Raw genomic sequence first — 14,745 nt, 5'->3', positions numbered from 1 at the left:
AAATAGAAGTGCACATGTAGTTGGTCAAAAATTCCCCTACAAAGACCAAAACAATGAATATCATTAAAACTTGCAGTTTGAAGAAAATTCTCCACCTGTAGTCGGGGTTTTAAAACCCGAAATTGAAGGAAAGGCATAGCAAACGAACCCAGAATTCGGCGAAATTCGAAACGTAGTTCGAGAATGGATTGAGGATTAAGCGAGAATGGACTGAGGATTAAGCCAGTCCAAGGATTAGTCGAAATTCTCCCATAGAGTAAAATTTTTCATTTTTTCATAAAAATTTCACCGTAGTGGTCCTTCATTTTTGAAAACAAAAATGAGGAAGCATTCGATAGAGACCCTGACTTGGACCACCTACTGACCCATTTGAGCCCAAGCAAACCATCCTATCCTTATGAGCTCTCTAGAAACTCTCCAATGCAAATATTAATAGCACAAAGCCTAAGAGACTAAGCCATGAAAACCAACCCCAGAAAGCAAAAAGTAGGGGTCCCCATTTGCAATGGGGCGATGTGTGAATGTGTCACAACATCTAGCGCCACCTCGAGTAAATGTTCCTGAACATTTTAGAGATAGACTCAATTGACACTTAGAACCTCCGGAAAATTCAACCCAATTTATCAAGAAACTAGAAAATGTACTCAAAAGTGGAAGGAGGATCCTTAACCTGATCAAGACACTTAGTCTTTGATTACCCACAGGTGTGCAAGTGTATTCATTCCCCTCAACAAGACGACTATGATCTTCAGGTTCTCCTGTGGTTGGCTACATAGTATTTCTAAACTTCATAAGCATCTTGGATAGAGCCTCGTTGCCAGTCAGACGTCCATCGTCCCGACGAGGTTATCGCCGCAATCTCACGAATATTGCTCCATTGCCAGTTGGGCGTCCATAGCCCCGATGGAGTTACTCGCATGTTCCCGTTAGGCAATTTTGATATTTCATTTCATTTTTGATTTTTCTCTTTCATTTTCTCATTTTTTCTTTTGATATTGCTTTCTTTGCTTTTGATATTCTATCAATTCCTTTGGCTTGTAAGCAGTGAAGCTTACTAGGGCTTGAGGATTGCGGTGGCGTTGAAGCAAGATTTTGGATTTTTCACTAATCACAGCTTTGCCTGAAAACCATAATGACTCGGAGTTTATTAATGTGTTAAGATTTAGTAATCAAAAGATGTCGACATCAAGACACATAAAATGATTCCCTTCCAAGTCAAGTACAAGTCCTGATCAGATGATAAAGATGGAGAGGAATAACCTCAGATTCAAAGCACTTCATGAATAGATATCCAAGAAATGAGTCTAAAATAAGATCCAAAATGTCGCCAATGTATGAGCAAACAACACAGACGCCTTTCTCACAAATGGAGGCTACTACTTAGGACCCTAACACTAAGCAAACAACCAACCCAAAAGCAAACAAACCCTCAATTGACACTCCAATAATCCCTCCTTGGAGTTTTCGGCTTTGGCCCTCCTATTTTTGACTGTTCTGCGAGAGACAAACTCCCAATTGTATACAAATTACTTTCAAAGAGTTTGGCGACCTCACCCTGTAAGTCTTGCGCGACCTCCTCGTCATTGTCGGATTACTCTCAGATTGAGTTCCGGTTTCTTCACTCGTTGTCGAGTGAGCGGCCTGGTGGGCGAGATCTTCGTCCGGTAGTGGTAGGTTGCTGGCAACCTCTACCAATTGGTTCCACGTACGCGGTTTCTGCCTCTCTCGACTACGGCTCCGACTCTTGCTCTGCCTTTCTGGATTCTCCGGGCCTTCAACAATCTCCCTCTGTCGACGTCTTCACTCGTTTTGCTCTGATACGTAGGGATCTCCGTTCCGACCCCGTGCCTATTTCTCTGTTGGTACGACGTCTGCTCGTATCCCTCTCTTCCTCTTTCCTACAACTTCTTTTTTTGTATTGCTGTCGACGACATTCACGATTGATTTCTTCCCTCTGCTCTTGCCGTTTAGTGAGGTTTCGTGCCAATAGTCTAGGAAGGCTCCCAAGAAGATCAAACATGACAGAATTTACTATGTACAGTGCCCTCAAGGATCGCTCTCTCCTGAGCTTCCCTCTGCATGTACTGAGTGACGGAAACGTCCCACAGTTCCACCAAATCCTCTGTTAGTTGATCCTCCTGTACTTCCGCCTGCGTGGCCTCTTTGTGTGTATCATCTTCAGTGACTATCAACTGTTGTTTGAATTGTTGGCCCATTAGTGGTTACTGCCTGCCGCCATATCGATCTCCGAAAATCGAATCGGCAACGGTGCCAAAATGTTTACGCCCTACGGTGAGTTGTTCAAGTTCACGGAATAAACAAGAAGTACACATAACATATAACCAACAACTTCAACTATATTTAGAACATAAATTAATAGTCACAACAATATGGGAAAAAGATGTTTCCTTTATTGCATTCCAAAACTAGTACATCGACAACATTGCCATGGTTCCCTTACATTGCACTATATAAGACCCAGTGGTTGGCGGAGATGCCAACTATCACAACTGCCAACTAACCCCCACAGGAATCAACGGCTGTCTTATTACACAAAACATAACTTAGCAAAATTATAAGTATTATCCTAATTGCTGCCTACCACCCTGTATTAATTGATTAGAAATCTAATATTTGATTGCATAAGATAGGGAAACTACAATCGTGTAAACCGGTCAATATATTTAAAATAGCATATGAAATCTGCAAGGGTCTCTTGCTCATCCAGAGAGTAGGAGGCTGCAGGGCAAAACAACCACAACTTATTGAATTTGAGAGATGTAAATCCCTTGGCCTACACACAAGTAAGTAACATGTTGATTTACGGACACAAAAGCTATACCAGGTTAAGAAAATGCCCTTCAAAGAATCTTTCAAAGTGCTTATTGAAATCATTGGGGTATCCTTTGCAGTGTAGCATGTACAACCTCTGTGACACCTCAGATATCTTGTTCTGTTTATGATCCATCCATTTAATGATTTCTAGTTTTTGTCTAGTTTTATTCAAATTAGATGGTGAATCACAGTATTTGTGGGAAGATTTCTTGAAGCATGCGTACAGTTTAATATCATGTTTCCACCTGGTTTTTCAAGGTCACATTTTGTTTCTTTATACTGCTTGAACACCTATTTGACTGCATGCAGACATTAATGGCAGTTGTTCTTAAAAGAAACAGACCTCCTAACACAGACAGAGGTTTGTATTTAAATAACCTGAACTAATCTTGAATCAAAGACTTCAAAGCTTGATTAGGAATGCTGAATGGAAAAACTGTTATCTCTCAAGAATGATTCAGTCCTTCGACCCTTAATGCATTGATCCAAAGCAGATTCAACTGTGCAGTTTTGCAATGTCTGATCCAAACCAAGCTGTGACAGTCTGCACTCTAACTTTGGCTTTGTCAGCAGTCCTGCAGATCTCACCACTATACTGTAGTGCCAACACCACAGTCCAATTCCATCACAAGGTCCACAACATCTCGTTGCTCCTCTGTCATTACTTTTTTAAGTTGATTGTAATTTGTTAAGTTTGCATAAAGTGTATGTGGCTTCTACATGACTCAGGTCCAATGACAATACTTTTTGGTACATGGCAAAGTTGTACAGCACTTACGTGGTTTGTGAGATGTCACAAGACCAATGAATGTAGCACACAGCTAGCTGACACGTTAGGAAGAAGACGAACAGAAGCTGAACCATTTTGTAAATGTTATCATTTTCAATCATCTTTTTGTAATTATATTTATATATCCACTCAACCCCTAAGTTCATTACGCATATTTTCATTTCAGTTGAGCAAATTAGCTAGGAGGTATTCCCCCAAATTTCCAATAAGAATTGTTACTCAACCTTTTGGGCCTTTGTAATCATATACACTACACTAGTTCAATTTTTTATTCATTATTCTGTCATGTGTCTTCTGAATGTGATAACATTACAAAATTGTTTTCTGTTGCATATTAATTCCATGATTCAATGGTTTACTAGCTAGATTATTTGGTTGTGCTGCGCACCATTTTGGGCCTCATGATGCAGATCATTGGTATTAGAGTAGATTTCATGCCACTTGGCTCATAGGATTGATCATCATATGCTTGTAAATACTGATGTACAACAACAAAAAGAAGAAACCTAATTCCTAGAAGAAGCTTTATATACCTCCCCAGATGTCCAACAACTCGCTAAGAACACTCTCAAGGAGTAGCATAGTACACTCTTTGGCTAATTCTATGAACTCATAATGCAGTTGGGTTGCTTGATTGCGCCAACTTCTTCCACCTGGCCTGCTAACATGCTTTGTAAGCTTAATCAAAACCCTTTCAATGTCCAGACCAATTTGGGCATTTAAGTTTTCTAAGCAAAAATGGATGCTGCAAAATTGGATGATTGGATCTGAGAGTTCAAATATTAATTACGCCAATGTGGTATAAGATAATTCAATTTGACAATCGGAGGTTAATTTTTCAGTTAATTGCTTCATCAGTGCTAAGAAAATGACCTTTATTGCACTGAAAATGTGTAAATTGGCTTCATATTGGTGGAAAGCTGACCATGGCCAATGTGAGTCTAATTTTTAATTCACATTTGGGAGAAGCTCGTTGTTGTTGTCTGCAAAAACTATTATCCTCAAAATACCATCAGAACAAGTACACGAAATCCTAGTACTTGCACCAAAGAAAGGATTAATTAGTGCATTAATGACACAAAGCAAACTCCATGACTTCTTCATGGCTGCTAATCAATGATATAGAACATGGTTACTTGACTCGGACTTGGCTTAGACTCGGTAAGCTAATTTTTGACCTGGGCTGTTAGGCAATGCGATAGACTCAACAAATTGAAAACAACATGATCTATAGAGATTTTTTCAGGATTTAAAACTTGTATCATGGACCCTTCAATAAATAAATTTTAAAGGCACAATAAACTCAAACCAAAGCTACTTTGATCACCTACAATAGTATACATCAATCATATGACTATAAAATGAGATTTTAGCTGAAGAAAAGAATATTATAAATATATAAATATATAAATATATAAATATTGTCAAGTGCTTTAGGTGTACAAAGCTCATGGATTATGATATCGATGATAACTAAAATAAAAAATCGCAATGTGTAGTTATGAAATATGGTAGAAGGGAAATTATATTGCTTAGCCCAAAATTACTATCTCTATGTGGAATTATGTGCTTGTACCTTAGACAATAAGCAACCAAAGGCATTACCTCCTCAATCCAACAAGGTGGAAGAATCCAAGAGCAATCTTCGAAGGACGAAATTGTGTTAATTGTAGGGAACAATGGGAGTCGGGTCATAGATGTTCTGCAAAGGGACAAGTACATCACATAGAAGCAATGGCAAATGAAGAAGTGAAGGAGGAAGAACTTCAACGTGAAAATTAGAAGAGGAAACAAGAATTGAAGTTCACAAGGGTAACATTGGCAACCCTTTCAGAGGCACCCAAGTATCACCCTTTTAGAATTCGTAGTGTTTTACAAGGTCATAAGTTGATTGTCTTAGTTGATAGTGGAACTACGCATAACTTTATTAATGAGGGTCTACTAATGAGAATGAAATTAAAAGCTGAAAACTTTGAAGGCTCCAAGGTAGTTTTGGTTGATGGACTTGCTACCCCTTGTAGATGGAGAATTTGATAGCTAGAAATCACTTTGGGGAGACATTAAATAAGTGAAGACTTCTATGTGGTAAGCATGGGTGTTACAAACGTGGTTTTGGGTATTCAATGGTTACATTCTTTAGGTAGAGATTGTCAAGATTTTCAAAAGATGGCACTATGTTTTAGACACGACAAGGAAGTAATTTTACAAGTTCTATCAGATGGATCTCGAAGGGTCGTGACGTCCAAAAGGATGGAGAGAGCATTTAGACATGGGCAAGTAGAATGGATAGCACAGTGTATGATTATCAATAGATTTGCTCCCAAACAAGGGAAGACCACCCATATTGATATCTAATCTTCTCTAGACAAGCATTTTGAGGGTTTTCAAGAATATTCCATTGGGATTACCTCCTAAGAGGGGTTGAGCAAAACATTGAACTAGAAGAGGGAACAAAACCAATCATTACCTGTTATCCTTGATTTTAGCTCACTCAAATTGTGGGATATCCCCTACGAAATTTGTCCGTTTCATAGGCAACGTCTTCTAAGCTCCTATGTATTAACAACAAAACTCCCCTTGACATAAATATCGTAGTAAAGTCCACTATTTTCTTTAGCAACATCTTATGTCTATATCATAGTTACAAGAGTCTCGTAGACTCATCTGGACACAATCAGCCCCAAGTCAAGAAAACTTAATGAGGTTCAAGCCCTCATAACTTGGGTACAAAACGAATTTGGTCAGAGTTGTCAAATCTACCAAACTCCTCTCAGGAAGACTCAACCAATTCAAGGAAAATTAGGAAAACAAAAGGGTAAAAAATTGAAAATGCTCGACATAAAACGAACGTTGAGCATTTTTTTAAGGGTTTGGATGACTCTTGACTGTTGGTTGAAAGCATCAAAATTATGAAAAATGACATGCATCGTGAAAGTCTGTGTGATGTCAAAGGCTTTGATTTGGTTTTGGTGGTCCACACCAGAGGCATTGTCCTCAAACCTTGCAAGGGGTGCTACTTGTTGTGACCTTTTCACACATCGCCCCATTGCAAACGGGGACCCCTCCTCTTTCCTACTTTTTCGGTTTTGTTAGTTTAGGGTTTTGGCAGTCAAGTGGCAATTTTTGATCTTTAATGCTCAAGTGTTATTTTTGATATGGTCATGTTTAGAGGTCTTCAAGATGTGAATAATGTTAAATCTTTAAGTTTTGAAGTCAATGGGATGAAAGTGTTGAAAAAATCTAAAAATGTTAAAATGATCCTAAATTTTTGTTAGTGTTGAAGTTGCAACTTGCTTTAAAATGTGAGCGAAAATGATAAAAATGTTGCAAATTGATGTGAATTTTGTGCACAAGTGTCAAAAGTCCCTATAGGAGTTGTTTTTCAACTCCTAGGAGGTAAAACAAGTAAACAATGCAAAAAGTCTCGATGGACTTCTATTTATCAGCCTTGAAATCTTGACGAAATATTAGAAGTCCTGATGGAGATAAAATTTCCATTGCCTAAAATGATAAAATTGGATAAGTTTGGACTTTTGAAGTGTCAAAATCAACTTAGTCCCGATGGAAAACTTTTTTCCACCAAAGAAATTAAGGCATAAAGTAAAAAGTCCTGATGGGAGGTGTTTTTCCACTTAGTTATAAAGATAAAAATGGACAAAGTCCCAATGGAGCATGATTTTCCACTCCATTTTGAGCATAAAGTGTTGAAAGTCTTGATGGAGGTCTTCACTCCCAAGGTGCCTCTCTCATTTATCCCGAGCTTATGAAGTTCATCACTTTCTCAAGGCCAAAGGACCCTCATAGAGACAATTGTAGAGTGATTTTCAAATCCTTCGGGGAATGAGTAAGAAGTAGGTGATGGCATAGGATAAAGTTTGATGTTGAGAATGACTAGCTAAATGAAATGATGATTGATCTTTGACCTGTGTCCATCGAGGATGAAGAACAAAAAGGAGGTCATCTGGAGATGCTTGGGATATACTATGCTCTACAACACTACCATTAGAAGCATCGATTGAGCTGGAGGATTCGCTGGATAAAGGCAGAGAGAGAATTCCATGCCAACATCTTGAAGATGTTAGTGAGCAGACCTAAGGACAGAGTAAGAAGGATTGGATGAGCAAGTACCCCTACCACCATTAGCGTGGCAATAAGAGAAAGGCCAGGGCGAGGGATTGACGGAAGAATCACAATGTCATAGGGCCAATTGGTGTCGTTTCCAAAATTCTGGAAAATAGTCATAGGCACATGCATAGAATGCTAGAAGACAAGCGGAAACAGAAAAAACAGCTGGAGAACAGCAAATAAATTTATTGTAAAGGCAAGTGCTTTGTCGTAAGGTGATACTTGTGGGCCCAGTTTAATGCAATTCAAAAGGGGGCCACAAGCTAGTTAGTTCCCAGCTACTAGATTTACCCCTTTGTGCCTTGAACCTAGTGAAATTTTGTCTTCTAGTGGGATTAATTGAAAACAATTTTAGGTAGCTGAAAAGGTGGTTGATGGTTGTTAAGATCATTAACTAGAAAGCTATCATAAATTCTAGAAGACAAATCAGAGCCATTGGATGGATGGAATCTTGGCCATTGATTCAAAATGTAGAACCTATAAAAGGCCAATGCCTCTCTCATTGTAAGGGGTTAGAAAAGTTAGAATTTTAGAAGTAGCAGTAGTTAGAAATAGAAGTAGAATAGAGTAGGATTGTTGGATAGAAATTGTTGTAATGGCAGTTGGAGTAGATGACTTAAACATTGGAGCATGGTGTTTTGCCATTTGCCCTGATTTGTTTGCATGGTTTCTTTTCATCAACTTAGTTAAATGTTCAGTGATCTTAATGGTGAAGTGTGACGGTATTTGATCTGATTTCAGGTTCATACCATTGGAGGCTCGCTAACTGTAGGTTTCTGTGCATGGTTAGTCGGAGCCTATTGTTGCTTTTAGTTCAACTGTGAATGTTTGTTTCATATTGCGCCAAAATTGGGTATCTAAATGAGTATTCACAGTCTGAAAATCCTTTTATGCCCCTTGGAGCTTTTGCTGTTCTTGTGGAGTTTGAGTATAACTCTGGCTAAGTAGGAACTAGTTTTATTTGAAATTTGTCTACCTACAACACCAACCATTATTGTCATTTTCCCTAGGATCTCTAAACCCTTATCCCTTTTGCTCTTTGTTTAGCCAGTTCGAGAAGTAAAGCATCACCAGATAGCCATACTAGAAGCAAACTAGCTTGTCAAATGCATAAGTCCCCTCGTGTTTACCAACAAAACACATAAACATTGAGTTATCCCAAGCAAGTCAAGAGTTGACAGTTGGAACCTTGAGGTTATCTCTTATGATCAGCCCAAGTAGCATTAGAGATTTCCTTATTCAAGAGAGGGTAGGATACGCCCAACATTCTATTATGTGTTGACCGAAACTGCAAGCTTACACCATCAATAGGTAGTAAGAGATTCCCTTGAGTTTCAAAGCCCTTGCGTACACGTATATATTCATACTTTGAGAGAGAAAATTTAAATGGTGCATCAATAGAAAGAGGAGTTGGTTGATGTCCATAGAAACGTTGCCTTAGTGTTGCACTTGTTACTAATCATGCACAAACAAGGAAGATCGGAGTTGGGCTCATAGTAACCCCTCCTTTTCGTCTTTTGTGGGTGAGCAAAAGAATTTGTGAGTTCTTTCGAAGGGTCCTATTTATACATCGTGATGGAAATGTAGGTAAGTAGGTTTAGGGCTATGCTAGTGATGGTGGTGTCCTAGTTTAGGGCTATTCTAGTGATTGTGGTGTCTTGTTTTGGTAAAGATTAAGAGTAGAGGGTGGAATGCACATTTATCACGTCCTAGTCTTCAAAATCCTTGATAAATGTTATTTAGCTCTATGTTGTTTAGGTGCCAGTTTTTGGCTTGTTGGGTTTTTTTTGAGGACTATGGGCTTCATAGTAGCCTTTTCACCTATAGGGGTTTAACTTTGTTTTTATTTTGGATGCCGTTTATGAGTCAATGTATATATTTTATTATCTTATTCCATGGGCTGTGGGGTGGTAGATCCCTCAGTATTATAAAATGTTTATTACATACACATCAAAATAAACATATAACATGTACTAGAAATGGAAATGATGGAAGTTGTGATGAAAATGTTAGTCAACAACTCAATAGTCTAGAAAAATGTCGTTTTTTAAAGCAAAATGCAACTAATTTTTTTTTTCAAAATGCATTTCATTCCATTCTTTTAACATTTTTACAAATAATGTGTTTTGTTTGGGTGATTTTTGAATCTAATGATGGAGCCATGAATTGTGCTAGAATGACATATGAAATTTTTTGGTTTGCAACTAATTGCAATTTCCTACATGTAATTTCCGGGTTACACTTCTATGATTTTGGGTAAGATGAAGGACAGGTGAGGCTAGAGCAGGCCATGGTTTCCTCATCTTTGGATGCTGGTCTAGAGGGTTGGTCTAGATCTAGGGATGCGAGTTAGATCTGTAGTAGAGAAGCTTGGGGGCGTGGTGGGGTGAAATGTGGAGGGATGTGGGGAGTAGCAAGTTAAGATGGGCAAGAGGTTGGAATAGTCTCAGCAAGAACTCTCCTTTGCTTGACATTCTAGGATGTGCATAGTTATACTAATTCTCATATATTTATTTCGCTATCATAGAAGATATTGAAAATCGTGTAACATGGCATGCTTTATATGTCTATGCTGATGTATATGATGCATACACAACCTCTTTTTGGCAGGCATGTACATATATCTTTTATTTCATAGAAATCTTAGAGAATAATTTTGCTACAATTTAATGCCTCTTTGGCGCCCTTGAATTTGAATGCAGTAGTTAAGGACGAATTGGTAGGTATAAACATTCATCAAACTAGTTATTGATAAAATATATATTTTTTAATTTGTCTGGCATTAAATTTTGCACATGCATAAATTATATTAATTACTGCTTGCACATGACATAGTAAATCAGTGAGAAGTTAATGATAACACGTGGCTAAAAGGTCAATGTTTGTAACTACTTTCTATCTTTGCATGGAATTTTGCAGGTTTGCACACTCCAATACACAAAATCAGATGTCGCTTTGGCTGCGACCTCATATTAAGGTAAATGATAAGACAATTTGGATGTTGCTTGGACACTTTTTGAACTTTCTCCTTTCTAGGGTTGTGCAACGAAGTATCCTTCTTTTTGTGTAGTGTTACCGCAAGTTTGGAGATGCAGCTTTTACATTGACCCGATTCTTTCGAGACATGAGGATGCCTGTTGCTTCAAAGGAATTGATGACTAATGACACAAACAAAAGTATGTATACTTTTATTCACACAGTCTGTTGTCTTTGCCATTATATCCAGGACAGCTGTGGTAACATACGATTCATGGATGTAGCTCTTATTTATGTGTTTACATGCCCCATTTGTGATTGTTTGCTAGATGAATATTTGATACTCCATATTGTTTTATAAATACCATGTATACTTTGTAAATCATAGACAAATCTTTTAATAGAAATGGTAAAATGATGTAAATCTCAGAAGGGATCTAAAACAGTATAATGAGAGCATAATTTCACCTTTGCATAGCCTTAACCTCCTACACTTTTTTGCAACATCTCTATTTTTTTTTTGGTTTTTTGATTTTCTATATGCAGTGAACAAGATTGACTGAAAACTATGAAAATAGTGAACAAGATGGAGAGGAGAGAAATCGCAGGAACAAGATGGAGAAATAAGAGAAACCAAATGCAGGTGGATGATGAAGTCAATAAATTTTCATGTTGTCTGCACTGCACCTCTATTGACAAAATGCAAGAATTAAATGTAGATAGATGATGACACCAACATATTTGCATGTGGTCCACAATGCTCATCTATTTACAAAATGTAAGAATGGTGGACAAATAACAATGACTAATGCACGTGGTCCTCACTATATCATCATTGAGCACCACTTTGGAGAAGAAAAGATGACCAAATAGACGGCAACCAGGGAGATTTAAGACACTTGCTCTAATACCATATTCAAAATGGAGAAACAAACAGACTCAGGCTCAAATCCACAAATTCAGTCAATCATCTTCAATACACAAATGATTACATTCAATGGTTTTATAAAACCATTCAACTTTTTAACTATCTGAACCACTAACTACCAACTAACTCATAACTGATAACTTACTAAAAGCTAACATATAATAAATTAACAACATGTTAATTGATTGTGTAATACATTATTCTGTGTCATGTACTATAATTTCTGGCAGGCTCAGCTTTCAAAATTGGTTGTAACATGTTCTTTGCTACTGCTAACAGTTGCTTAGAAGATTCATGACCAGTGTAAAAATTACTTGGAAGATTCATGATTAGTGCAAAAAAAATCTTTTATATGCGGAAAACTGTAGTTGTTAACTGGATTGCAAAATATACAATCTATCAAGCCTAGATTTTGCTTTCTGTTATGGAATTTAGCTTTCTTATGGAAGAATTTGTAGTTTTAGATGTTGAACATGTAAATCTGCTATGATGCTTTTGTTGGATATATTTGTATGCTATGGTTGAAGAACATGTAAATCTGCTATGATGCTTGTGTTGGATAGATTTGTATGCTTTGGTTGAAGAACATGTCATACAGAATAATTTGTAAAATGCAGAACTGTTGAAAAGATCCAATGCTATATGTCATTTGTCAAATTATTTATGTTTTGGAAGACTCATTTCAAATGCTAAAGTGTCATTTCTATGATGAAACTGGCTTCTTTTCACAATCTTTGTACCATTTTTGAGTTTTAAGTTGTTATTATGCTGTATAGTGTACAATCTAATCTGGTCTTGTTTGTGCTGGTTTATGGATATGCATGCAGGCAGTCCAAAGTTATCATCCAAGGAAGTGATTGATGTACATTTGGCGGATGATGGACCTAATTTTAACTCAAGTTTATCAGAAGTTACACAAGGTAAGAACGTGCATCCACATCAGAATTCGTTATACATGGAAACACGTGCTTATTTCTTTAAAAAATAGTAGGATCTATAGCAATTTGAAGAAAAATCATAAATCTTGATATTAGTCAAGGTTTCTGAGCTATGATCTATGTTACCAATGTTAATTTTGTAACGTCGGTCATACTATTTCATGCTTCTGATATATTTATATTAATTTGATTACATATACTAATATGTTAACGTTAACTAATGATAAATAAAACCAAAGTTAACTTATCGTGTTTGACCAACGGTTACACCGTTCATGGTATCGGGTGGTAAAGCGATTCTCAAACAAGTCGCACTCCTTCCGATCGGGTAAGTAAACGGTGACTAGTTTATATATTGTGGTGAGAGTTATGTAGGGAAGAGATGTGTCTTCCCACGTGGTATCGGGTGGTAAAGCGATTCTCAAACAAGTCGCACTCCTTCCGATCGGGTAAGTAAACGGTGACTAGTTTATATACTGTGGTGAGAGGTATGTAGGGAAGAGATGTGTCTTCCCACGTGGGAAGACATATCTCTTCACTACGTAAACCGTCATCCACTTATATAGCATGCTTACATTGAGGAGAATGTACACACCGAAATTGATAAGTGTGGTGCATCTTTAAAACACGCTATAGCAGATAAAATACAACTTTCAGATCATATCTCCATCTCTTCTATTTTGATCATAGAATTTTAAAAGAACTTAACATGGTATCAGAGCGAAGTTAAGGAAGATCGTATTACAATTCTGTAACCATCTCATAAACTTTCACCAGGCTCTTACTAAGATCACATTCCTATAATCCTAATGGCAACCAGAGTTAGGTTTGAAGATAGATTAGATGGAGCATCAAATTTTGTATCTTGGAAATTCAGGGACATGGTTGTTTTGAAAGAAAATAAAATTGACTCCCATGTCAAAAGTGAAATTTCTGAACCCTTTGATGATACGGAGAAAATTCAGTGGAGCAAGGACAGTGAGAAGGCCCTTAAGATAATTGTGGATTCAGTAAGAGACCACATTGTACCAATTATTTCTAAATATGGGACGGCCTTTCAGATGTTCAAAGCACTAGCTGACATTTATGAAATCAACAACACTAGCAAGGCTCTCACCCTAAAGAATCAACTACACCATATAAAGATGAATAAAGGAGAAACAGTTACATCCTATTTCTTGAGGATCACTGCGCTTAGGGATCAACTATCCACTATTGGACATCTAGTAGACAACAAAGAACTTGCTATGATGGCCCTAAATGGACTTCCTACCTCATGGGAATCGTTCATTCAAGGAATCAGTGCTCGTTCTAAATTTCCTAAGTTTGATAGATTGAAAACCGATTGCATTCAAGAGGAATCTCGGCTTGTCACAAGAGGAATAAAACAAAACAATGGTAATGAAGACATTCGAGTTCTAAACTCTAATTCCCACAAGAAAGGAAAGAAGAAGAACTTTAAGAGAAAGAGGGACAACAACTCAAATGGGAAGAGGCCTTCAAAGAAGAAGAGAGACATTTCTGAAGTACAATGTTTCGGATGTGACCAATATGGGCACTATGCAATGAAGCGTATAGACAGGATCAAACAACAAGCTTCAATGGCAGAAATTAAGAAAGGGAGTAATTTCGAGAAGCTAGTCTTCTACTCAGCCCTCTCTAGTCAAGTCACCTCCAGTTTCAACACATGGGTGATTGACAGCGGAGCATCTCGACACATCACTGGATTTCGTGAGCACCTAGATACACTTGTGGAAAGTTCAAATGAAGAAGTGACAATTGGTGATGACTCAAATTATCCAGTTATGTGAATAGGAACTTTCAATATCAACCTAAAGTCAGGCATATCCCTACAGCTGACTGGAGTTCTATTTGTACCAGGTATAAAGAGAAACCTTGTCTCAGTTTCTGCACTTGAAGATAAGGGTTACAGATTAACCTTTATGGAAGGAAAGGTACTTGCTTGGCCAAAGAACTCCACCATCAAGAAAGCCCACACCATTGGAGTAAGACAAGGAAGCCTCTACAAACTTTGCACCACTCCACCTCTAGCCTTGATTCATGAGACTCCAGATTCGAATGAACTTTGGCACAGAAGATTAGGGCACCTTCATTTCCATGCCCTACCTAAGATAGAGAAGATGGTGATTGGC

The 14,745-nt window shown here is 37.7% G+C and overlaps 1 protein-coding gene across 3 annotated transcripts in view; it reads left to right on the top strand.

Moving 5' to 3' along the window:
- The window catches only part of LOC131068877 (regulator of telomere elongation helicase 1 homolog), a 265,861-nt gene that overhangs the window by 110,222 nt on the left and 140,894 nt on the right, over window positions 1-14,745 (top strand). For all 3 annotated transcript variants that reach the window (XM_058004146.2, XM_059218567.1, XM_058004145.2), the window contains exons 18-20: window positions 10,670-10,727; window positions 10,821-10,926; window positions 12,482-12,574. In XM_058004146.2, coding sequence (XP_057860129.2) covers window positions 10,670-10,727; window positions 10,821-10,926; window positions 12,482-12,574 — 257 coding nt within the window. The remainder of the gene's footprint in view (window positions 1-10,669; window positions 10,728-10,820; window positions 10,927-12,481; window positions 12,575-14,745) is intronic.

The sequence above is a fragment of the Cryptomeria japonica genome, chromosome 3 (genome assembly GCF_030272615.1).
Source record: "Cryptomeria japonica chromosome 3, Sugi_1.0, whole genome shotgun sequence".
In the NCBI taxonomy this organism is placed as follows: domain Eukaryota; kingdom Viridiplantae; phylum Streptophyta; class Pinopsida; order Cupressales; family Cupressaceae; genus Cryptomeria; species Cryptomeria japonica.
This window is presented reverse-complemented; position numbering and strand designations above follow the sequence as displayed.